General features: G+C 42.0%; 1 protein-coding gene across 1 annotated transcript in view; it reads right to left on the bottom strand.

Annotated features, from left to right (window-relative positions):
* Positions 1-1,053: 1,053 nt before the first annotated feature.
* Positions 1,054-25,392, bottom strand: part of lrrk1 (leucine-rich repeat kinase 1) — a 64,560-nt gene continuing 40,221 nt past the window's right edge. Inside the window, exons 27-38 of the mRNA XM_080434398.1 lie at positions 19,946-20,143; positions 19,500-19,639; positions 19,278-19,415; positions 15,775-15,969; positions 14,595-14,746; positions 10,924-11,041; positions 9,242-9,358; positions 7,295-7,492; positions 6,509-6,723; positions 3,794-4,267; positions 3,195-3,296; positions 1,054-1,349 (exon numbers count right to left, since the gene is read on the bottom strand). Of these exons, the coding sequence (XP_080290524.1) occupies positions 1,172-1,349; positions 3,195-3,296; positions 3,794-4,267; positions 6,509-6,723; positions 7,295-7,492; positions 9,242-9,358; positions 10,924-11,041; positions 14,595-14,746; positions 15,775-15,969; positions 19,278-19,415; positions 19,500-19,639; positions 19,946-20,143 (2,225 nt within the window). The 3' untranslated portion in view covers positions 1,054-1,171. The remainder of the gene's footprint in view (positions 1,350-3,194; positions 3,297-3,793; positions 4,268-6,508; positions 6,724-7,294; positions 7,493-9,241; positions 9,359-10,923; positions 11,042-14,594; positions 14,747-15,774; positions 15,970-19,277; positions 19,416-19,499; positions 19,640-19,945; positions 20,144-25,392) is intronic.

Genomic DNA, 25,392 nt, shown 5'->3' with positions numbered 1-25,392 from the left:
GCCCGCTCTCGCATTAATGCCATCTCACTGTTTAGCTAGCTGCATTTATCGTCTTATATTAAAATTGGCTTAAGGGAGGACCGGCCGACCAGCGGACCACGTCGTCAGGCTCATGTCATTATGACTCAGCCATAACCATATAAGGAGCAGCTACGCCCAAAACAAACAAATCAACTCGATATATGGGCACAAAAGGGGCATACTGTATATGGGCATATACTGATGACATCCGCTATCTAAAAGGGACATGGACTGACAGATACAGAGATCTCCATAATGGGCATATATACACCTATACTGATCGCCGGTATGACGTAGGTGTGAGGGCCGATACTTTAGATGTGTTTGAGGGCTCTAGTCTATGATAATCACAATAGTTGAACATGATCAGTGATAAAAACAGACATTGTTATCATAAGAACTTTATTCAATGGTACAGTACTTACATACACACACTAAAGTCTCTATTTACACATGCAGTATGCATTCATGAATACATTATCATAAATATTTCCCTTCAAGTAAATGGCTGGTATTGACAATATACAGTACTTTAATGGCAACTACTATAAGAGTGCCAAATTCTATACGCAAGCAAAACAATTGGGATTCATTGATAATGGTAACAAAAAAAGTTTAAAAAATGGCTCTATTGTGAGATGTTGCAGGAGGTTTATGTGCTTTGCTCATGGGCAACCTGGCCATATGGTAAAATAAAAAGGGTAAAACAGAGTTAATCGGCTAGCATGCAACTTCACATGACACAATTCAGAGCTCGTCTGTCTGGCTAAATTACACAGTAAAGTCCAGAAAAGTACTCTGACCATGCCTCCAATTACAGGCTGGCATGCTGACAGAGAGTCTGTGAGTCCAGCCATAATGTCCCATCAGCTGTCCCATCCACAGAGGCTCCGTCACTGTCACTGCCATCTTCCGCCTAATGTTTGTGTGAGGCACACAGGTGCCTTTGACAGTCTCCCAGTTGGGGCGTGAGCCGAGGCCTTGTCCTGACCCCACCCCCCCGATCCCCCCTCCCCCCTACGTGTGCTCTGATGTCAGAGCTCTGCGGCCCCCTGCTCTGAACACTGTGGGCCTGTGAGTCTCTATTCCCCAAACGGCTGTGTGTCCATACAGAGCTGCGATTCTGCACCCTGCCGCAGCAGCACAACAGCTACCTTCTTTTCCTGATGCTGGTCTCCATGCGGCCCAGCTCTTCGTAGGACTGGTAGAAGACTTCCAGTTCGCGGCAGCCCCAGCCCCTCCAGACACACAGGCACCACTCCATGTTTTCCTTGCGAAAGCCGCATACAACAGTGTCCTTTGCCACTAGAGCTGCCTCCTCCAGGGTGCTGGAGGAGAGAGACAACAACGAGAGAGAGAGAGGGGGAGAGAGAGAAAGAGAGAGAGAGAGAGAGAGAGAGAGAGAGAGAGAGAGAGGAGATACAGTTTTTTGAGGATACAAGTAAGAGGTGGTACAGGGAGCGAGTTAAAACTTTGGAGCACATCTTAACTGCTCTGAAATCAGCATGTAGTCTTCCTAGAAGCTAGTGGGTTGTACTCGGAAACGGCTCCCTGGAAAGATACACAGTACACTGAATGCACTGTTAACGAGGAAATTACAGCTCTGCATACAAGTCCCTCTGACCACTGATCTAGGATTAACATGTCCCCCTCCTCAAACTTTGTGTGCATGTGTGTGTGTAAATAAAACACGATGTGAAGCTTCACTAACTGGGCGATAGTTTATAGTTTTTTAAGTGATGGCTCATTCATCATTCACAGTTAAAGTGAACCCAAACTACTAGTTTCGGCAATAAACAACAATACAACATTACAGAGTTTCTGCCCAACATTACAATACTTTCAAAGGAAAGGGAATCGTTGCCTTGAGCTATTGAGATTTATGGGGGGTCAGGACATAAAGCATTGTGGGAGGGAGATGGGACTTCTGGCAGCCTCGTCGCCTGAGAAAAAGCAACCATGTATCATGTGGTACAACCCTGTATTACCTTCCTCCATTGTTAGTTCATCTAGGAGGGTATATCATTATCCTCTCCTGTTGTTATTTCATGTTCTGTAATATACAGCCTGTAATGATTACATGCATTGTTGAGGGTAAAGCTTGAGTTATACTTGTTGTGCATTTGTGTCGTGCAAGTATAAATCAAGCGTTCTTTGTGAAGGAGAGACATCAAGTTGACACGTGAGCAGCTGTACTGTCTGTCATAGACCACGGACATACTGTACATAGTACAATGCCACAGAGCACAGGATAAAAACAAAATCTAAAATACAGTCAAACAAATTTGATCACTCCACTTGCATACTCTGGAGTCTGCAGCATGTATGCATGTCACAATTCACAATCATTACATCTCAAGAGATGTAAAAGCCTCTCAACCTCTCCCGTGACCTCTCAAAGTGTCGCCTATGTTACAGGTGCACCATGAAATGACTGCTTATTAAGGAGCCTGCTTTGGGTGGCCCTTTTATTGCCTGCTGCTAAAAGGCCAGGCCCTTTGTGTAGACTCACACAGGAGCCCTTTCTGCCAGGACCAGCTGCTGCCTCTTTTATAGGAATAATTACAGAGGCCAGCTAACCACCATAAGCACATGATGAAGGCTCTCACTGAGCTTTATTGAAGCTGCATCAGCAAATTAATATCTAGCTCCCCTCCACCACCACCACCACCACCACCCCAGTGTTGGCGAGCCGCAGCCTTAGCTGCTAAATAAAAAAGGTCTCCGTCTCAGGCCATGACTATTTCTCAACACGACGCTGCCATCATGGATCCAATATGGTGTTGGTGTTGTGGTGGAAAGAGATTTCCTTGACTCTCAGCTTTGCAGCTGTAATACAACATCCGCTGGTGTAAAGGCTGGTGTAATTGCTTTTGGATTTTGTTTCAGTGCGATTCCATTTGGAGGCAGCTGTGCTGCAGAAGCTCAGCTCAGAGCAGCTCTTGGAGTAAACTCTTGTTCTCCTCTCCGCTCTCGACAATTCATCTCACCGATTATTAGACAGAGTAGGCAAATGGAAGACACCTACTGGGCTGTCTGAAGGAGGAGATATCGTGAGAGTGGGACGCTGTTCACTGCCCAGCAGTTTTGACAGGTTATTATTACATTATTATTAGCACAGCTGTGGGAAGTAAAGCAAGCCAGACAGGCTACTGAATAGAATGTAATCTCACCCTAAAGAGGAACTTCCAGGAGGACTGAGTACAGCGATGACGCGGCCTCTGAGCTCATCTGCCTGCGCTTGCATTTCAATGACCATCATGTCACCACCACGCCTGTCAAACAGCACACACACACACACACACACACACACACAATCTAATTACAATTGTGTAACATTGCAACATTGTTTAATTTTGTAAAATTGTATCAATACCAATAGCCAGTATACTATAAATCAAAGACAATTAATTGACTTTGTGTTTTTTGGATCTGAAGAGATAATACGTTATTAAAGCAAAGCTACATAGCCATCATTTTTGTCCAGCGATGATCTCAAACTAGAATAGTCTACATTGCTCAGTAAAATTATATTTTATTTATTTTGTTCAGAATCAGTATTGAGGGGGTTCCAGGGGGTGCCCAGCTAAATTATTGATAATTAGGAACCAAATGGACCCTAACAGGTTTGTAACTCAGAGAGTGTACAAATGGAACCAAATGGACCCGTATTTGTACTCTCTCAGAGTTATGGGGGTCCGAGGCCCTAATGCATAACAAACTGGGGGTCCTTGACATTAAGAGAGTTTGAGAATCACTGCCAATACACTACCTAGGGATCCACAGAGTTCCATTGACAGATAGCACAGTGAAGGCTTGCAGGTGAGGAAGTGTAGGGCTGAAGCTCACAGCAGAGTCCAGATCAGATTCGGGGCACGTTGTGGAGGCCTGCCGGTCCACAGGCCGGTCCACAGGCCGGTCTGTGTCCTCACAGTCTGTAGAGAGGGGCATGCTGCTGGTGCTAGTCAATGAGCTGAGGGCTCCAGAACTGGAGCGGTCTAAACCTAACGGCTCTAAGGAAGGGCTGGAGTCCGAGGACATGGAGCAGTAGTCTGTCAGTGAATCTTGGTGTTGGATGATCTGAGTTCCTGCCTCTTTGCTGTAGATCAAAGTCACCTCTCCGTTCGCCCACTCACGCTCCTCTTCCCCTTGATCCTTTGTCTCCAGGTCTCGGGTCGTAGTCATGGTAACTCCTGCCGGTCGCTGTACCGCGAACACATCCCGTAGGGGGTTGCTGTCTCCGCAGCTGAAACCAGAAGAGCAGAAATCAATATGGGCCGATCTAGCGCCACGACTGTGCATTAACATGGATGCCACTGTCTGAATGCAATTGTAGAATTAACTCTGTATGGTCTATGCATGGCGGCGATTCCCAACCTGTGGTCCTGTGCCCACTGATGGGCCGTGAGGATATTGCAAGTGGGCCCCCAAATAATTGGTAAAACATTTTGGCAAAAAAAAAGGTTATAATAAATGTCATGGTATTTTTCCTTTAAAACCTTGACATTTTTGTTTTTCTTGTGATACCGATAAATAGGGACTTAAAGTATACTACGTTAGTTCCATTGATCCAAGCTGGAACACAATCAATTGATCATTAAAATAAACTCTGAAAATGCATACAGTCCACCCATCTGACCACATGGCAGCCGAATATGCCAATATCTTCTATGAGTGTATCACATACACTCATAAACTGTATCGATTCAAAGTATAATGTTTTTGCTGAATCTTGCGTGAATTATGGGCATCACTTCCTGTTGTCATTCAATTCATTTGAGTGATCCGTGTCAGTCAACAATAATGTGAGAACACAACCTGACAGAAATAAAAAAGGGTCAACTACTTCCCTACAAGAACTCCATCCACACAGCTAGTTCAAATTAAAGATCAATGGCTCTTAGCAGTAGCCCAACTCCTGTCCTGTGTTTCATTCTTACTGGCTGCTGTTGCTGCTGTGACACATGAATCTCTGCATGGGGATTAATGGTGCTTGTTAAGTGACTTCAGCGCTTGATAATAAGCATTGATTATTAATTTGAATAAGCTGTGTGGAAGTAGATCTTGTAGAGTAAGTAGGTACACTGATGAAGAAATGTTTCTGATTTCTGTCAGGTTGTGTTCCCACATTATTGTTGACTGATCTGATCCCTCAAATGAATTGAATGACTGACAACAGGAAGTGATGCCCATAATTCACACACCCCCTTTTCCCCAGTAAGGCAACTTGTGGATAGTGATAGAAAACTATAGCCAGAGAAGGAGACACTGGAGCAGCTTGGACATTTATCTTTTATTGGTAAGGTGCTAGGGGACAGGCGTGACTGATGTTTCGCTGTGAACTACAGCTTCCTCAGTCATGGCTCTGAGGATAGCCGTTTTGATATTTTAATTTGTGAATACAATATTTTGTCTACAGTTGTGTCAACTCTGATTATTGCCGTTATCAAAATCCCTTGACTGTAATCATCCAATCATGATGAATACTGAATACTTATAAATAAGATGTTGCATATGGTTTTTGATATCTATCATGCAATCACTAGACAAGTTATGACCAAAACTAAATGTTTATAGGGGCAATGAGTAGCTTTTGATAAAATGACAGACTGTGATATATTTATTAACAAGCAGGATGCAAGAACACGTTCCGCACGCATGCTGTCACAGACACTGTAGTGTGTAATACCACAACTTGCTCAAATGTCTTGCACTCTTGGGCCCCTCAGGTGCCAACACTGACAGTGAATGAGCATTTTCTCAGCTGTACAGTATATCTGTACAGGTTCTGCAGAGGAATGCTGCTGTTGATTTTGTTTATGATTTTAAAGTGTCAGTGTGCTGGCAATCTTTCATCAACCTTCTAGCTGTGATAAATAATTTCAGGGAGCTCATCAATATCTCTGGCTTGTAATGTGAATAATTCAACAATAAAGATATTTTCAAAAATCATGTATTCCATTCAGGAACAATGTTTATTTTGGACCAAAACACAAGAGTACAAACATCCAATTTCTCTGTGTTCAGAGTTTCTGGTCAGAGATAATAGGACATTTACACTAATTGTAATTTCCCCAGCCTTTTAAAACACACTGTACTGATAAGCGATCAATTAAGGATAATTCCTTTTAACAGGACATTCATGAAAGTCCTTGCGGGCTTGTTTCCAATAAGGGCCTGTGAGCAATTAGGGGTTAAGAGTCTTGCTCAGGGACAAATTTCATTTCATCGACACATATGCTGGCGTGGCCTGGAATCGTACCTGGGGCAACCAGGGCCTCTGGCTCCCTAGGCGGGCTCACTAACCACTCAGCTATGGCCGCCCCGAATTGATCAGCAATAGTTGCTTTTCTTGTTAATTCACTGACCGCATCAACACAGACGCACACGGAAATCTCAATCAGATCGTCCCCTAATAACACAAGACGCTCAGAAAGACACCATATCAGTCCATTACATTCACCAGCCACAATGATGTGCCACCCACCTGTACTTGGCACAGAGCTGGTAGCTGGCAGTGTGGTAGAGGAGCAGGGTGTTGGTGTGGTCATCCAGAGTCCACACTGCCTCGTCTCCCCACAGAGTCAGGCTGGAGGCCAGGGCTGTGATGGAGGACGGAGGGCTGTAGGGGTCCAGCCTCCGCACGGCCTGGAGACTCAGGTAGTCGAGTACCAGCAGGCCGGGACCATGGGAGAACCATAGCTAGGAGTGGGAGAGAGAGCGGCAGAGTTATCATTACTCCTGGCAAAACTGTACTTTGCAGTTCCATGGCGTGTTGTGTAGTTTCTGGCACCGACACGGCAAAGCAGATGATTAACCACATTCAACCTGGCGTACCAACTTGTTTCGAGCATGTCATTATCTTTACAGGCAAACAATTGTGAAAATAGCCGATCTACAAGCTCACAAGGTGCTTGTAAATCTGCTATATTTGAAACACCATTGTACAACAAAGTAAAAAGTAGGACTTAAAGGAGTACCGTAGTTCACCCAAAAAATTACTTATTTTCTATCAATTACCACACCCCATGAAGCCTTGAATTTATGGAGATTTTTTAGTTTTTGTCGCATTCCTAAGCCAATAATTTGATGACCGGCGGAGTCTGAGTCTCCTATTGACCGATGACCCGGTCATGAAATTATTGGCTCAGGAATGCGACAAAAAATAAATAAATCCATGAATTCAAGGCTTCATGGGGTGTGTAATTGAAAGAAAACAAGTAATTTTTGGTAGTAATACCAGCAAGCCTGCACCACCCCCTTTTGCGCTCACCTGGGAACCACCACCAACCAGGACCATGCTCTTGACAGGGTAGGGTTTCTGCCTGGGGTCTGTGTCCTCCAGGCCAAACACCGTCTTATTGAGGGTGTGCGAACATAGGTAGGTCTCGCCCTCCACCGGAATGTCTTCCACCAAGGTGTACACAGCAACGAGGCCATCCGACATCCCTGCAAACACCCGCGCCAGGCACTGAGGACCAGACACGGACAGACAGATTGGTGCAGGATTTGAACAGCGTTATTTGTAGTTTTGCAGTATTTTTGTTGGACGAAATAGAGGGTAGGGAATGACAAGAGGACGTGTTATTCTTTAAGAAATAGTAGAACGAATGAACTTAACAGGTTAAAAGTTGAACCATTAGAGGACATTTTTGTTTTTTAAACAATCCAGACGGGAGGACAATAAATCACCCTCAACAACAACCACTTCTCATTACAGTGAAAACATGTCTCTGATAGTGTGTGTACCGTAATTTACCCAACACTTTGTGGGCCAAACGTCACCTTTAAGTTCTTTTTGTAACCTTCCCCCGTTGTCCTAGCAACAACCAGCTGTGGTTCTAAAGGGAACTATGCATGGTCTAGCTGTAGAGCTGTTGGCCTCTGCCCTATGGTCGCACCCTTGGATCAAAGGGAAGCAGGTAGGCCTCTTCCATTAACTCTGAACACAGACGCAGGGTCAGTAAGACCTGGGTTTTGGTTCCCTCTCCAGGTCTGTGTGGATGTTAAGGACGGAGCTCAGACCGAGGGCTAAGACTCAGACAGCAGACTCCACCGAGTGCTCCCCAACACCTGGAGTGTACCAAGCACAGGACACTTCAAAGACGCCCAGAGTCAACAGAGGAACAAGAGATGATGGAAGGGGAGCGAGAGGGAGGTCAGACCGTAAAACAACTTTTCCCACAATGACCGAGTTTGGTTCATGACTGTCAGGACAGGCATAAATCACCATTATACCACAGGTAATGGTGCTGGCCTTAGCACCATTATGGAGGCTAGCAAGCAATTACGACATATATAAAAGGCTGTTCAACCAACTTGAGACTGGGGAAGAGTCACATGAAGTTAGCCTTGTAAAGATTATACTTGCAAATTCAGTGTACATTTGCAGCTGGTTTCCTGCAGGAGATTCTTTTTCTGAAATCCTCTGAGAGTAATTATTCTACTTCCACTTGACAATGGCCTGCAGACTAGAGGGAGCATGATGCACTTCAAAGCTTTGAACATTCCCACAGAACACAAAAAAATATTTCTTGCAAATGAAACCCAAGTGGAGATTAATTTGGTGAAATGATCATGCCTCTGTAAATCACTTTTGTTTAAGTCTGTTTTTAACCACTTTCAACCTGGCATTCCTATTTTGGGCATGACATTGTAGGCAAAAATGTTTGTTCAAAATTGTAAAAAAAAAAAAGAAGAAAGTTTTAAACTTTCTAAATATTTCATTTATAGCTAAAAATGCAGATCTACAGAGCTGCTGGGCTTGTGCAGGTAGATTGCTTATATTCGCCACACAACACCATTGTACGACAAAGTACTGTATAAAATAGAGCTTAAGTGGTTAAAAGTATACATTATTTATTGCATATTTGCATGTTTGGAAGTCATTGCCCATCTACTGATGATTTGAGCTGGCTTATTTATAGCTATAGTTTATAGCTATAGCACTGGTGGTGTTGCAGTGATTGGACGGACATGGCTATAATACAGTGATTGGCTTCAAATCAGCATGTCTCTCAAAGCCTTCCATTTCCCATAGTAATAAGCAAGGAAACTAACCATCAACTGCCATGTCTCACTTCACAGTAAATTAATTTACTTCTTGTCACAGCTTTGCTGGTGATTTGTGGAGCGAAGCTACATTAAGTGTGTGAATTGTCTGAATTAGTGCATGGTGTGTACAGTATGTACGCATGTGCGTGCGTAGATGATGACTCACCTGGTCTCGTGCTGGCACAGGGAACAGACAAGTGACTACAGCCGGAGAGGAGAAGTGCTTCTGGGGTTGACTCAGTGGACACATCTCCTTTAAACTGTAGATGAACACCTCCTGCTCCTAACACACATATACAAAAAGACATCCTTCATACACTAGACACTATCACCCGTTTTTCCCACAAACATTCAGACTAAACAATTTAGATTACACTATTTATCCCAGAGCATAGAAACATTAAGTAATTGTCATATTCCCTCATTATGCTTTGAAATTGGCATACCACCACCACCATAAACTCTCCCCAGTATCCCTATGTTTAGTCTTCAAGACGGTTTCATTCAAATGCTCTCATGTTGCTAGGAGACAAGCCAAAATCCTTGGACACATCAAGTCAGCTGTTGGCTCGTTCATATTTAATCAAACAGTTTACCATAACATTAGCTAACAAATGGAATGAGTCGGGAGAGAGAAGCCCATAAGATAATGTTTCCTAGTATAGTTTTTTTCTCAAATAGGGCTGTCACAATCATGACATTTTTGTTGATGATTAATTGCCATACAAATAATTGTGATTAACGATTTAATCGTGTTTTTGGCATAGAACATTGGAACATATAAATAAAAATCAATCAATTGCGATCAGGCGATTATGTAATAATTGTGACAGGCCTAAACAACAACGCTTCTTTAAATTTGGGAATCCATGAAACAGAATGGACGTTCATATGAGTTGGAACCACAGATTAACCCATTCAAACCTGAGGCTGATTCTACAAATGCCTTCTAAATCAGTAGTTCTTTCAAACACTTTCAAGATTTTTCAAAAATGTTCAAAAATAGCAGATGTACAAGCTCGTGGCTTGTAGATCTGCTATTTTTGAATAGCCAACGCACAAATCTAATATGACACAGATGCTTTCCCGGTTTTAATTGCTTAAATAGATAGGTAAGTGCCCTACTTCTGTGTTCACAGCCACATTCTTCGCTATGGATATCATAAGTTACCAACACATCTTCATATCATGTACTTTCTTCGTGGTAGAAAGTACATTTACCCAAGTACTGTACTTAACTAAGAGTTTGAGGTACATTTACTTTACTTGAGTATGTCCATTTTTCAATACTTTATACTTCTATTCCACTACTGTACATCTCAGAGGAGAATATTGTACTTTTACTCACTACAATTATTTGAAAACCTTAGTAACAGGTTACTTTGTAGATTTAAATTAATATTACCAAACATTATTAACCAATAACCTATTGTATACTTCGGCTATTCAAAAATAGCTGATCTACAAGCTCATAACACATGTGGCGCATTGTGAGCTCGTAGATCAGCTTTTTTTGAAAATATTGTTTGTGAAATTGGACATTCTGCATAATAACTACTTTTACTTTTGGTACTCTAAGTACATTTTGAGGCCAATGCTTTTGTACTTTTACTCAAGTAAAATTGTATTTTGGACTTTTACTTGTGATAGTGTATTTGTGTTACTTTTTACTACCATTTCCACCTGCAAATGTGTCATGTCATGGGTTGATCATTTTCTCTTCCGTGTTTGACACGGGAGCACAGCGTTGCTACAGTGTGAATGAATGTCCGTACTATACTTTTATTACTATGGTTGGATCATTCAGTGTTGTTGTAATGTTAGGTGTCGGTGTGAAAGCGCCTGTACCTCTGTGGCCGTCCACAAAGTGTTTTCCATCTTCATCTGACAGCTGAGCCTGCTGCCTGGACAGGCCATCCTCTTCACCTCCATCTGGCCTTTCTCCAAATTCACCACACTGTAGTTCCTAGAGCCCAGACACACAACATGCCATTATCTCCATACATGAAAACTTCTCCAAAATAATATTTAAAAGAACATGGAAAAAAAACGGGGGGAAAAGCATTAAATGATTCGCCCCAAATCATCTCTTTTAACCACACAAATCCCTAGCGTCCCAATTCTGTATACTTCTGTCATACTCATAATAGGCGAACATTCAGTGAAAGTAAGTAAACGTTTTGCGAAAATCTAAAAGCTTGCGCTTGCATATCAGCTATTTTTAGCCGAGTGACTTAAAGGGGAATACCACTCATTTTCAACATTGAACCATGTTGTGTGCGACTTGTAGTAGTTTATAATGTTTTAACTTTATATTCAAGTCGCACCTTTTCAGCTGGAAGTGAAATTCACCTGTCTAGTGAATGAGGCAGCCTAGGGGGTGGGCCAAAGAGTACACCTTCCCTATGTCACAAATCACATGACCCCAACAATTGATTCTCCAGTTCTAGGCGACATAGAAGGGGGGGGACTTTTTTTAAATTATTTCCTCACAACAGCTCTAAGGTATATCATGACATGAAAATGAGTGGTATTCCCCTTTAAGTGTAGAGGGAAAAGAGGGGACAAGTATAGACACGTGGGTCTATACTTGGTTGACCGGAGTCCCTCAGGGCTCAGCTCTATACTAGTACATTTTCTACATTAAATATCTTGGCTGAAAATAGCTGATTTACAGCTCGAAACGTGTTATAACCTTGTAGATCTGCTATTTTATGCACACATTTTATCCTGAATACTGATGCTGGGGTTTAAGTGGTTAAGTGTAGTTTGTAACCCGTGTTATTCTGAAGTCTGATTTCAGTAAATACTGGACAAATTAAAAGTTCATGTGCACAGCAGCATGCTGCTCCAAGACATCTATTAATGTTTCAAGCTATTCCGACCATTCTTTTGCATTGGAAGCCAGCGACATGAAGATACAAAGATACATCTGACATTTGTAGCTGCTACAAAAGAAAAAAACAGCTACAAAGCTACAAATAAGTTGAGCTGGTTTCAACTTCAGCTACAAAGCTACAAATATGCTGTGTAGCTTTGTATCTGCCAGTTTAAACACAGCATTATGCCTAATTTATGCTGCGTCGCACGACAAAGTGTGAATCAGGCTTTATCCTGCACCAGCACTAAGGTGGATGTGCATATAGCCTTAATCAATTAGGTAAATGCTGGAACACATTACATGAATGAACATACTGTAGTTGAATTAAAGGGATATTTCACTTTCAAATAAAATAAACATTAAAAATAAATATTTTTAATAAATGAAAAAAGTTATGGCAAAATCATGGCCCCCTCACACATTAGTAGGACACTCTAATGCGTGAGGGGGCCGTGATTTTTCCATTACTTTTTTCATTTATTTTTAATATATTTTTTAAATGTTTATTTTATTTGAAAGTGAAATATCCCTTTAAGGACAATTTTAGAATACATCACAATATTTCAGGATATTTGGTCCTGATATTGTGTGACAGACCCCCCCCCTTTAAAAGAAAGACACTATGGTGAATGGCACTGGATGCTATCTCCACAAAGAACAAGAGTAAAAGTGTTGGAGGTTGTGTGCTCGGTTCTCTTCCCACGGTCAGTTCCCATGTCCAGAGGATGTCCAGAGGGCCACTGGGAGGCACAGTGGATGAGGTGGGTTGAACACAGTGAAAGGATTAATGGCAGGAAGATGGCCTATAGCAGGCAATAGCAGTCATTAGCACCACCTGTATGAAGGCATGAAAGCTGCCTTTATTGTACCGGGATTAAGTTGGACTCCTGGAGATCACAGGAGGAGAGCAAACACTGCAACCTTTACATCAGACACATGGGAGCCATCACAGCCCCACACAGTGTGCATATATACAGTATGTGTGTGTGTGTGCGTGCGTGCGTGCGTGCGTGTGTGTGTGTGCGCACGCGTGCGTGTATAGTTTCAGTAGTTAAGTGAGCGCATGATTACATTTTAAATTTGGTGTATGGCGGCTACATGTGTTTGACTGTGTGTGTGTGTGTGTCACAACTTTTATGATATACTATACAGGTACCGTATAACTGGCCTAAATACCATACGCCCTCACAACTTCATGAATTTCAAAACGAAAATCACAGCCTCCCACGTCTCCATAAAACACAGACAGACCCACAGAGGGATTGCATATTTCTGCTGTTTCTTCCTCCGCTCAGTTAATGAGCTAGAAAGGGGGTTGGGGTAAGGTTAAAAGCTCTGGGGAAGGCAGGACCGTTTTCCTATTAAGAGGTAATTACGCATCCTAAATGTAAGGCCTTTAACAGCTGTTTCTGTAAGAAAAGTACAGAAGAGACATAGCTGCTTGCTTGGCTTATATAGACAAACATGTTTTACACATAATGTGTCTATTTAACATAATTGTCGCTGTCGGGCACAAACCTTGTATCCATATTTCATCTTCATAAATTATAAAAAATGTCATAAATTAACGCCCTATTTTATACTACGTCGCAAAAAAGTAGCGAAAATAGCCGATCTACAAGCTCAAAACGTGTCGTAACGTGACACATGGTGAGTTTGTAGATTTTCACAATTTTGAATAATTTTGAACCTATAATGACATCAAAATTGGGACACCAGGTTGAAATTGGTTAAGTCTGTCTGTGGGTTTTACAAATATTTAACCAATGAAGTATTAACAAGAGCTTATGACTAAATAATAACTACACTGAATCCATTAGAACACAGGCTCTTTTTTTATTTCCTGAAATGTAACAGTTTTTGACATTAATGTAAAAGATTTCTGACCGACAGCGATGATATACAGCAGTGTCTGCGTTTCAACTGTTTTGTTTATTTCCAAAAAGCTTGAGGATCTGTGCCTCACCAAAAGAATGGATTTGACTGTCCTGGTATCCAGGGAGCTGGTCAGCAATCTTTCTTACCTGGTCCTGGGTTTTTATTCTTACAGTAGGTGTGCACATGCCTTTGAATCAAACCCATAATAACCTGGAGCATGTGGTTTTCAAAGTGGGGTTAATTGAAATATAATTCAAGTCACTTGAGATTGAGATTATTACCAGACAATAAAATGATGTGTGACTATTCTTTAAATACCACCACTGAATGTATTTCTAATGTACAATTACAACATTTAGATGATTTTACTTAAATCAAAACATCTTTTCATAATCAGGGACCCGAGGAGATAATCATTTGAATTAGTGATTGGTAATGAAAGTAAATTTGGGGGTCTGTGACATCAAAATGATTGAAAACCTAGGCCATTCTTGTTAGTGATATTCTAGGTGTTATTGCTATAACATTCCCCATACCGTATACGACACACATGTTTACACTATATTGATGGTGACATGCCTGCAGGAGAATACCTCGTAATGTACACATACCAGTTCTTATTTGGAATTCGAGAAATACGGAAATATTGTGATTTAAAAAAGAAAAGAAAAGTAGTCTAGACTAAAACTAATAAAGCATTGAAGACTACTACAAAATGAACACAACTAGACCAACAGACAAACAAAGACAATACACAAACCTGCAATCCTTATCTCCATCCCAGAAGACCGCACTGCATCCCTGCAGGTGTGAAAGGAACAGCTGGGAGTGGGTGTCACAGGACAGCATGTACTTGAGACAGGGAAAGCTGGGCTCCTGCATTTGCCTCACACAATGCATGGCTAATGGCCTCTGGATAGACGAACAAGAAAATAATGCACCCGCACACAACACAATTAAAATTATCTGCAACATTATCATTTGACTTACAAATATTTACATAGTTGGCTTTTTTATATAACATGTACTGTACTGTATAAAGAAACATGTTCCTCCTCGGTGCAAGCTTTTCTGAATAGTGTTCTAGTGATAAGGTCTGTTTGTAGGCTAACCTGGGAGTTGCCTCTGCCATGGGTTCCCACGGCAGATTTCCAATGGAATTTTTGGGGTTGGGATAAATTAGGACAATAAGCTCTGTAGAAAACAACTGCTTATGATATTAACATGTTTTGTTCAACAAGATAATCTCCACAAATCAACATACTTTTTATAACATTTTTGAACCACACGCAATAGAAGTAAGCAGTACAATAAAAAAAGGGACATGGGGTGCCTGGTGTAGCAGTAGTGTGAGTCAGGAGGACCTAAGTTTGAATCCTGCTCTACCCCTTTCGTCTCACTACTCTTCTTGTCTAATAAAAGTGCTGAAAAAGCCCTAAAATATATAAATCTTTTTTTTTAAAAGCTGCAAGAAATTCTCAGTTGAGATATTAATGTATGTACTTTCGTTTTGGGGGTTTTCTTGCCTTTATTGATATTTACAGTGTAGAGAGACAGGAAACAGGGAGAGAGAGTCAGGGAGTGACATGCAGCAAAGGCCCAGGAATCAGAATCAAACCTGGAACTCGCTGTCAAGCATCGCTACGATGCTTGACAGCTGCTGTCAAGATGCTGTGTGGTACACACTTTAATCACTCGGCTATCTGCGCTCCATTAATGGGTGTACTTTATCATAGATAAACGTATGTTTACCAACAGACCTTATTGCAACAATCAATAACCCTGTAGGGAAAAGCGTTTGGAAATTTGTTGAGGGAACCCACCCAATTCTGGGTTTTAGTACTACAAACTTTAGCACTATTACTGTTCCTCTGTGCCTGTCACTCTCCATTGATGGAACCATGTGGAGTTCCTCTGTGGCAGGTTGGTGTTCCACTGACCTTCTCCGGCTTGGTGTCCCAACATGCGGTCAACATGCTGTGGAAGCAGTGGAACTGGACTTCCTCAAGGCTGCCCAGCGGAGGTCGGATTCCCTTGGAGAGCTTCTTGGCTATCTGGAGCTGGTGGTGGCCCAACGCAGGCCTCCGCCCTGACAGCAGCTCATACAGCACCATGCCATAGGAGAACATGTCCACCTGGTGGATGGGGAGCCAAAAAAGAAAGGGGTCAAGGCTAAAATCTCCTTTCCCATGTGGAAAGGCTTTAAAGAAATCCGATCAGACTCTCCCTTATGCAGATCGTATGCAGCTTATGACTTATCCTGGCACAAAGCCAGGAAAACAGAACACATGCAATAAATGTCATATTCCAATCATAAACAACCAATTATCATGATGGTTAAACCCCTCAACTCCCTGCTTTCACCGCACATCCACAGTTGACTAATGTGTTGGACCTGAACGATGTGTTGAAAAGCCTCTGCTTTAGGACTGACAGGCGAACCCGAAGCATTTGGGGTATAACGTGGCTCCTGTCTACAATGCTGATTGATGATTGTTGTTTATTGTCAGATTTCGCAATTAACACATCGGGTGCTAGAATTTTATAATAACAGATTACGTTCGGTGCCAGAAATCTCACTGTCTGCAACGCTGCGCTGTTTAGAGCTGTGGGCTCCACGGCGAGCACACGCGCGTAAACAATGCATGCGTGCACAGCAATGGATGGTCCTGGCTAAAGCCTGGAACAACAACATGTCTCATGCGAGTCACCATTGCGGAGCGATCGCGCATCGAGAATGACTCGTTTTGCCCACTGTAAAAAGTGAAGGAGATACAGAGGTTTTTAGCAAGGAGATAGAACGGAAGCGGATAGGAGCCAGATTTTTAGGCACAGTGATCCATCTCTCCCTTACTTCTTAGAGTGTTCATGGGTGATTCCAGTGCTGCGCTAGCCCCCCCCTTGTGGAAAAAAAAGAAAGAAAAAAAAAGACGGTCTGAACCGTGTTCAGCACCAAAGCACTACTCTTTGAAAACACGGTTTGAACCGTGTTTGGCACCCGATGTGTTAATAGATGAGACTTAACAACACTGTTGTTCTTGCATTTTTATCCAGGATGTAGCCTATTTATTTAGTAGTATTCAGTAGTAGTAGTAGTTAGTTTTTTAATGTATTTTATTTGCCGCCTGGCTACATCATTACAATGTTGCAGTCACTCTGCCAGCCTGAAGCAGGCAGTACTTTAGCTAGAGGGGAGAATCAATGTCATGATGCCTTATGCAGAGTAGAGTTATTCTAATTTGAATTAGAGTAAACCCCCCGACCCCCCCCCCCCCCCCCTTGTGTCCCCCACTACGTGGTACAACCCGGCGCCGTTAATTCAGTCTGAGGCCAATGAGAGAGAAAGATGTCTTGGGAGGGGTTGATATAGACAGCTTTAATGATTCTCTACAGCAACCACGATCGAGACAGCCAGTTCTGCGTTATGCTCATCTTCTGTCTTATCTATGGAGGCCATTCATCCAGTCCTTCCAGCATATTATATCTGTGTGCCTAAATACCTAAATGAATTCCTTTCTATGCATAGCCATGGCTAGAGGACGGACTAAAAGGGTCCTGTGAGCCCTCGCTGCATAATTTCAGAACAGTAGTGTGAGGCCATTCAGGCCAAAGCTGTTCCAGCACATCTACAATGACATCACATAGTAACTATTCCAGATATGCTTACGGTCTGTGGCATGCTGCGGCGTCACAGGAGTTATTGAAAAACTACATATTCATATAAGGAATTCTCCATCACATAAATCTTCCTCTCCCAATGTTCCATGCTTTACTTCTCACATCATAGTGCACTTTGTCTGTTCTTCATTTAATCACATCTTCCTGCCCCTAATCCCTCCTCTCTTGACTTTGCTCAACCAGTCCCTTGCTGCATCACATTATAATACCCAAACCTCATCAAAAAGTGTAATCAATGCCAGGGAGAGCCTGATTGGCTGAGGTCAGCAGACTCTGAGGCATATGCACAGAGGTGGTGAGGGCTTATGGAGATTCTCTCTGTGCTCTTTGAAATGCTTCCCCGCAGAGGCAGGGGCCAGTAAAGAAAGTAACCCCCTGTAAACCTGCCCTCCCAAGGGAGAGGAGAGCTCATAGGAGCAAGCCACGTCAGAGAGACACTGTTATTCTGGGGTGGAAGATGACAGTGGGAGCAGGGCACTAAACATCAATTACTTGAACACTAGTCACACAAGAACATGGATTTAGACTAAATATATTGAGCATTTATGTGCATGCAAACAGAGCGCACACACACACACACACACACACACACACACACACACACACACACACACACACACACACACACACACACACACACACACACACACACACACACACACACACACACACACACACACACACACACACACACACACACACACACACACACACACACACACACACACACACACCTTTTCTTCACCCTGTGCCATTAAAGTTACTCCTACATGTGGTACTAATCAGACAGTAGGGCAACATGCTGTAGAGAGGAAGTAGCCAGTCATAACAGTCAGCCCACTAACTATAAATCCTCTGGAACGACAAGCTAAATAAACAGTGAGACCAGGTCAGTCCTTTCACTCTCCACACCTTACATTGAAAGGCATGAATATGGAAGAGGCCATATCACTTCCTTTCACAATATACACCCCCTCATGGTGCGCACATACATTATAGTACATTTCGGAAACAAATGTGAACGCTTGAGTTGAGCGACTATGATTAAATTCAACACGTGTCCCGACTCCCGAGATAAGGCATGCTTGTCGAAGATTCAGAAGTGATGTTAAACACCCGAGATGACGCATAATAGTCTCAACATCTAGAGATTACTTTCATGAATAGGCTTTCCTCTGAGGCTGTCACCATTTGATATGCTGTGCGTAAGGTTTTACATGAGCAGGCACTAGGTAGATATCTATAGCCTACGGCACACAGTATGCTTTGCACTGTCACTTCTGCAGTGCATCACTCTAGCCACTGCGTTTGAGGTCGTGTTATCCCTGCAGTGCATCACTATAGTCACTCCGTTTGAGGTCCTGTTATCCCTGCACTGTCTGCAAGGATAAAGCCTTGTATATTGTCACTATAAACGATGCAACTAAAGCAAATTCCTATACATGTATTGTGCTAAGCATGTGATTCTGACAACACGAATCAACAAGAAAAATCATAGATTGTGGAACCACGTTCCAGCTTCGAGATAACCCAGTTCGTTTTGGAAGGAGCTAAAAACACAGGAGAGGATCACTTACTTCCAATGAATCTATCATACAACAGAATCATCATGGCTGAATAATACTAAATATCAATAATACAATTATAGCAACAAAATATGTATGTGTACATGCAATAAATGTTAGATAACTAGTACATGAAGGGGCACATGCATTCTTAGCGTGCATGAGTGCTAAGCAAGTTCAAGACAGGCCGTAGAAAGTACCTTTTCATCGTAGACAATGCCTGGCCGGATCTCAGGAGCCTGGTAGCCAGGTGTGCCCTCGACCCCCAGTGCCCCCTCATGAAAGGACTGGCGAGAGATGCCATAGTCAGACATCTTGATATTGACCGGATCGTCCACCTGAAAGAACCCAGACGGATCACTGAGCAGGCTGAACCAGTGCACATGCTGGTCCTGAACTCTTTTGAATTCACACATACACACCTCTAGGGACCACACCAGGATGTTGTCAGATTTAAGGTCACAGAAAATGATGCTCTTCCTGTGCAGGTATGCCAGGCCAGCCGCGATCTGGTAGGCTGCCCTGAAGGTAAGCATGTGACCCAGAGGCATGTATCCAGAACCTACAAGTGGGAATGGCAGAACTCATGTTAATGCTAAACGAAAGCATGACAAATTTCAGGTGGAAACATTAACTATAAGGACAATGGCCTGAATGGGCCAATTTCAATTTTTTTAAGTGTCACAAGTCGGTTAAAAATAATTAATTCTCCCCATGTTATTTCCTACATATGTATACATTTTCTTCTGTTTTTGACATTTTTTTTATTGCCTACATTCCTCCATACACTTAAACTTAATATAAAGCATGTTGTATTGCATTTCACTGAATTAAATGTTCTATATTCATCAAGTTTTAACCGTGTTACCTTTGTACCTCTCCTCTAGCACTGTGTTGAGGCTGCCCAGTGGGGCCAGCTGCAGTGCGAAGCAGAGTGGATGAATGCTGATGCCAACCAGGGGCACGATGCAAGGGTGCTGTAGGGAGTGCAGCATGCTGGCCTCCTGGCGGAACTCTGAAAAGCACCGGCACGCATCTACAGACTGAAGATGCTTCACCATGGTGTCTTGAGAGATTGGGGACACACAACAACAACAGAGATGAATTCAAATGGAACAAAAGTGTACATACTCATTTCAACTTCAAATATCTATCTATTTTTGCATAATTTAATTTAATTTCAGTTTCGGCAACTTATACAGCACAAACATATTTTTCCGTTTTTTTCAGCTGCATTCAAAGGATTTATATTTCTTCATTTTCATTACAAGTCTTATAACATAAATTAAACAAAATACTAATTCAAAACAGGCACATTTAAAAAAATGATCATCAATATGTGAATAAAAATATGTCTAATCTAAATATTCACAATCTTATGTTTCCTGAATGTGTATGAATTTATTTGGTAAATGTCGGGATGACATGTTGCTAGTCACCAATCCTGTACTGTCGCTGGCTATTGTGCACATACATAGTAATGTGTATTTCATTATTGCTGCTCAATGTCGAAAATTCAGAGCGAGTGCTTAAAGGGATACTTCACTTTAGGGCCGGGGACACATTTAAAAAAAATATTAAAAATAAATGAAAAAAGTTATGGAAAATTCATGGCCCCCTCACGCATTAGAGTGTCCTACTAATGTGTGAGGGGGCCATGAATTTTCCATAACTTTTTTCATTTATTTTTAATATTTTTTTTAAATGTGTCCCCGGCCCGAAAGTGAAGTATCCCTTTAAATCAATCCACAGACAAGAGCAATGGAGACAGAGCCCCACACACACACACACACACACACACACACACACACACACACACACACACACACACACACACACACACACACACACACACACACACACACACACACACACACACACACACACACACACACACACACACACACACACACACACACACACACACACACACACACACACACACACACACACACACACACAGTGACAGAGCAAGAGAGAGGGAGACAGACTAGTAACTAGTATTCAGTGTTTTTAGTTTACTGTGTTTGCATTATTAGCTGTGCACTATTGTTTACAGTCAGTGCATGTAATTGCTGTTATTTACATAATAATGTTGACCATGTGGTATAGAAAACAAATAGCCTATAATAGTTGGTCAAATATTAGCCATCCCCATACCCTGCCTATGGTTTCTCGAAATATTATTTGTACGTCTGAGGCTTTTGATGAAAATGTCCACCACACACAGGCATGGTGGTGACCCCTGTTCAAAAGCATAGGATATGAACTGGAGTATAAAATAGAAATAACCAAAGATTTAAAAAAACATAGGACGAGGAGAAACATAAATGAATTAATACATTATGGTCAAAGATGTGTATATGCAGACAGTATGTAAAGGATGCATGTGTGTGGAAGGATATAGGAGGGACTGAATGTGATTTAAAAGTGGTTTATGTAAGTGGTCTTATTGTATTAATATAGCCATAACAGGACTGTACCTTTTAATGAATAATATCCGTTTCAAGTCTCAGGGAGCATGTCATTTGTTCCATCTGGTAAATTTCCCATCCGTCTTTAGTTGTATGTTGGGTGATCTGGTTTTAACCACTTAATGGTGATACATTTTATGCTGTCGTAGTATACCGTATGAAGTAGGTATTTTTTAGCTCTTCAATCTATGCCTTCCAGTATCACTACTGCTAATAACACTATCCTGAGATCTTCTGTAATATTTTAATCAAAAACTTATTTGAGGGCATCAAACACTTCCTTCCATAACATTCTTAATTTAGGGCATGACCAAAATATATGGGTGTGATTCCCAATATGTGTCCCGCAACCCTTCCAACGTCAATTTGAATATGCTGGTCCCACTTTAGGCACTAAAATTGACTAATCCCCTTCTACTTGAATTCCATCCATGTATTTGAGTTGGTTACTAGATATGCTTCAGACTAGAGCATATTGTAGTGAGTTATTTGGGCTCATTTACAAAATATTTAGTAAAATTCTCTAATACAATTTCTATCTCTGTCCCCTGTTTGGAATTTTATAAATAGCTCCCTCCAGCACTTCACTTCAATGTCCCCCTTCTTGCCACGTTTTCATTCGATTGACGGTAGCAATTGACAAAGATATGGCTATTATCTAGTCATATCTTGGTCACTTGTTCTCATGTTTTTTGTTTCTTAGATTAGTTTTTCTCGACCACAAATGTTAAGAATGTGATTTTGATAGCTGATAGCATGTTATTTAGACGGATGCTAATTACCTGGTGTCCTGTAGTTTCAAATGTACAGAATGTCATTTAGATGTTCATTGTTCATTGTTAACCTGGTCTCCTAGTTTCTTTGGGGCACTACGCTGTTCTCTCTGCACTCCGACCTCACACTTGTAAGTTGCTCTGGATAGGAGTGTCTATTAAAATTGTAAATTGTGTCATGGCTTTATCCCATTCTTTATGTTTTGTTTAAAAAAAAAGTATCAAAAAAGTTTATGTTTGGAAGCTTGACTTCATTCCTTAGTTGTTCAAATATTTAAGGCCATCATTCCCAGATAATAGGTGTAGATTAGTGAGTCCATGTCCTGACCACTTTCTGAAACCACAAACCTACCATCTGGGATGGCATAAAATCCTTTATAAGGCCAATGATTCTTAGGGCTGAGATTTGTTTAGGCAATCCAAATGATAACTTTCTCCACATTTTCAGTGTGACTCTAGTCCACTAATTTATCCAAATCTCCTTAAATATCTGCCATTTTTGTTGAAATGTGTAATTTCACATGTGTGAGAGGTTTTTAGCCCCGCCAACAGCAGGGCTCTAATGCCTGAATTGTTGGTCAATTGGTCTATCCGTCCCAAACAAGATATCTTAAAATCTACAAGTTAAATTGCCATGTTGTGCTGTGCACCTTCATGTTCCCAGGAGGATGACCCCCTACTGATTTTGGAGACCCCATGGCCTTTCCTCAAGCACCACCTTAGTAAAAAACTATCCAGTTCTACATTACATATCTCCAAGACTAATGTGCAGATTGTCATGAAAGTTACTGTTCACTTCATGCTCCCCAGATGTTGATCCCTAACCATTTGACCCCCATGACCTAGCCTCTAGTGCCACCCGCAGGTCAAAATGTTAGCTTTGCACCCATCCTTCTGTGTCTGCTTATCCGGAATCGGGTCATGGAGGTATCACTTCCAGCAGACAATCCCTGGCCACATTAGCCAGCTCTAACTAAGGGATTCTGAGGCATTCTGAGGCGTTCCCAGGCCAGCGTGGAGATATAATCCCTCCATCTGGTCCCCGTGGTCTCTTCCTAGCTGGGTGTGCCTTGAAAACATCCCTGGGGGATGCCCAGAAGCCATTGTTTACTAGGTGCCCGAACCACACCTTCTAAGCAAAGGCGCCTCTACTCTTTTCACAGATGACTGTCACTGAGCATCTCACCCTATCCCTAGACACCCTCCTGAAAAAGCCCATTTTGACTTCTTGCATCCGCGATCTTGTGCTTTCAGTCATGACCCACATTTTGCAGCCAATATCGGTTTGCTTACATCACTTTGTTCCAGTTTTGTGTAAGAAGCATCAAAGCCTCTAGGGGCAGGGCAGAGCTTTTACACCCTTCTGGCCACATAATGACAGAGAGGGGAGTGTGCTGCCTTGTGTCCGCGACCAGTAAGTGTCAAGAGATTACACACACCAAACGAAAGCACACGTTCAATTCTAGCAATGTCCAAGAACTCCACCATGGCTCCTGTCCCACTGCGCAGATTTATAACCTGCCTTGTTAATACTGCCGCTTAGAAAAATGGAAGCCGTGTCTAAGTTAACGGTGTTATTTGGTGGAAGCTGTGCTTTACCATGCTGTGGAGAGATTTCCCTCTAAGCAATAAACCTTAATGAACAGTGTTGGGTTTCTCAATCTCCACTGCACCTATGCAGTAAAGTAAAGCAGCAGGCACATGGGACCGAGTACGTGGGACCTATTAGAGTTATTAGATTGGAACACATAGACACCTCATGTGAAGCAGCCAACCAGGCAGGCAGCCAGTCATTTCAGAGCAACTCGAGAGTTGATCCCCCTCACCCAGCTAAAGCACTGGAAGACAAAGAAGTCTGTCCTGGTGGAAGATGGATGGAGAGACCTGGGCTGAGGTACACTATGCAGGCCATTTTACCTTTCAGCATCCACAGCATCACTGCCGCGTCCACTCTCAGACAGGAATTAATGCCTGGTTTGGTCTTTTGACCAGGGTCCCCCAAATGTCTATGCTTTATCTGAAATTAGCCTAGGGAGCTTGCAGATCTGCTGTTTTTGCAGAATGGTCACCTATTATGACATGACCAGAATAGTGATGCTAGGGTTCATGTGGTTATCTGCTGGTGATTTCAAAGTCAGAGTAGACGATATAGGAATCTCAAGCAAAGAAGAGGTTACCTATTGTATCCTTGACAACAAACTGATGGGTGAAAAAATGGCATTAAAAGTGATCAAGAAAGTCCAAAGATTTTTGGACAGGATTTCCTCTTTTGTCAACAAAGGTGCTCTCAAGACTCTAGTTGGAGCCCTCATTCAATGCCATTTTGATTATGCTTGCACCTCCAAAAATGACTGATATGACTACTTCTCGGCCTTAAAGGGTAAGAGCACTTTGGTAGAGGTTTGGGTTGTGTAGTGACCTTGCCATGATGTAACCCCAAAGGTGGGCAAGAAATAAAAAATAATTGCTCCATTGATTAGAAATTGATAATTCAAAAATATGCTCCTCATTGACTTACATTGTACGGTAAAACAGCTCTAAAAGTCACTCTTTTAGCACATAAATGAACCCAAACATAGCTGATTCAGGCAATATAGAGCATCACCACACCCAGTACTGTTTGTTTTTTTATTAAAAATGTGAACTTCCTGTTGATTTTACTATTTGAAGATCTGGATCCGGATCCGCGAATCCAGTCCAGGTTTTCTACTTATTAAAAATGGCAAAATCAACAGGAAATTGACATTTTTATAAAAAAAAAAAAACAGTACTGGGTTTGGTGATGTTCTATATTGTCTGAATCAACTTTGTTTGCGTTCATTTATGTGCGAAAAGAGTGACTTTGAGAGCTGTTTTACCGTACAATGTAAGTCAATGAGGAGCATATTTTGAATTATCAATTTCTAATCAATGGAGCAATTATTTTTGATTTCTTGCCCACCTTTGGAGTTACATCATGGCAAGGTAACTACACAACCCAAACCTCTACCAAAGTGGTCTTGCCCTTTAAGCCCATGATCACACCTAATTCCAACACACTTTGCTAGTTTGGGATGGCTCAGGGTAGA

Source organism: Gymnoscopelus braueri (assembly GCF_963280865.1).
Source record: "Gymnoscopelus braueri genome assembly, chromosome: 1".
In the NCBI taxonomy this organism is placed as follows: Eukaryota; Metazoa; Chordata; class Actinopteri; order Myctophiformes; family Myctophidae; genus Gymnoscopelus; species Gymnoscopelus braueri.
Note: the sequence above shows the minus strand (reverse complement) of the source record. Positions and strands in the feature narration are given on the sequence as shown.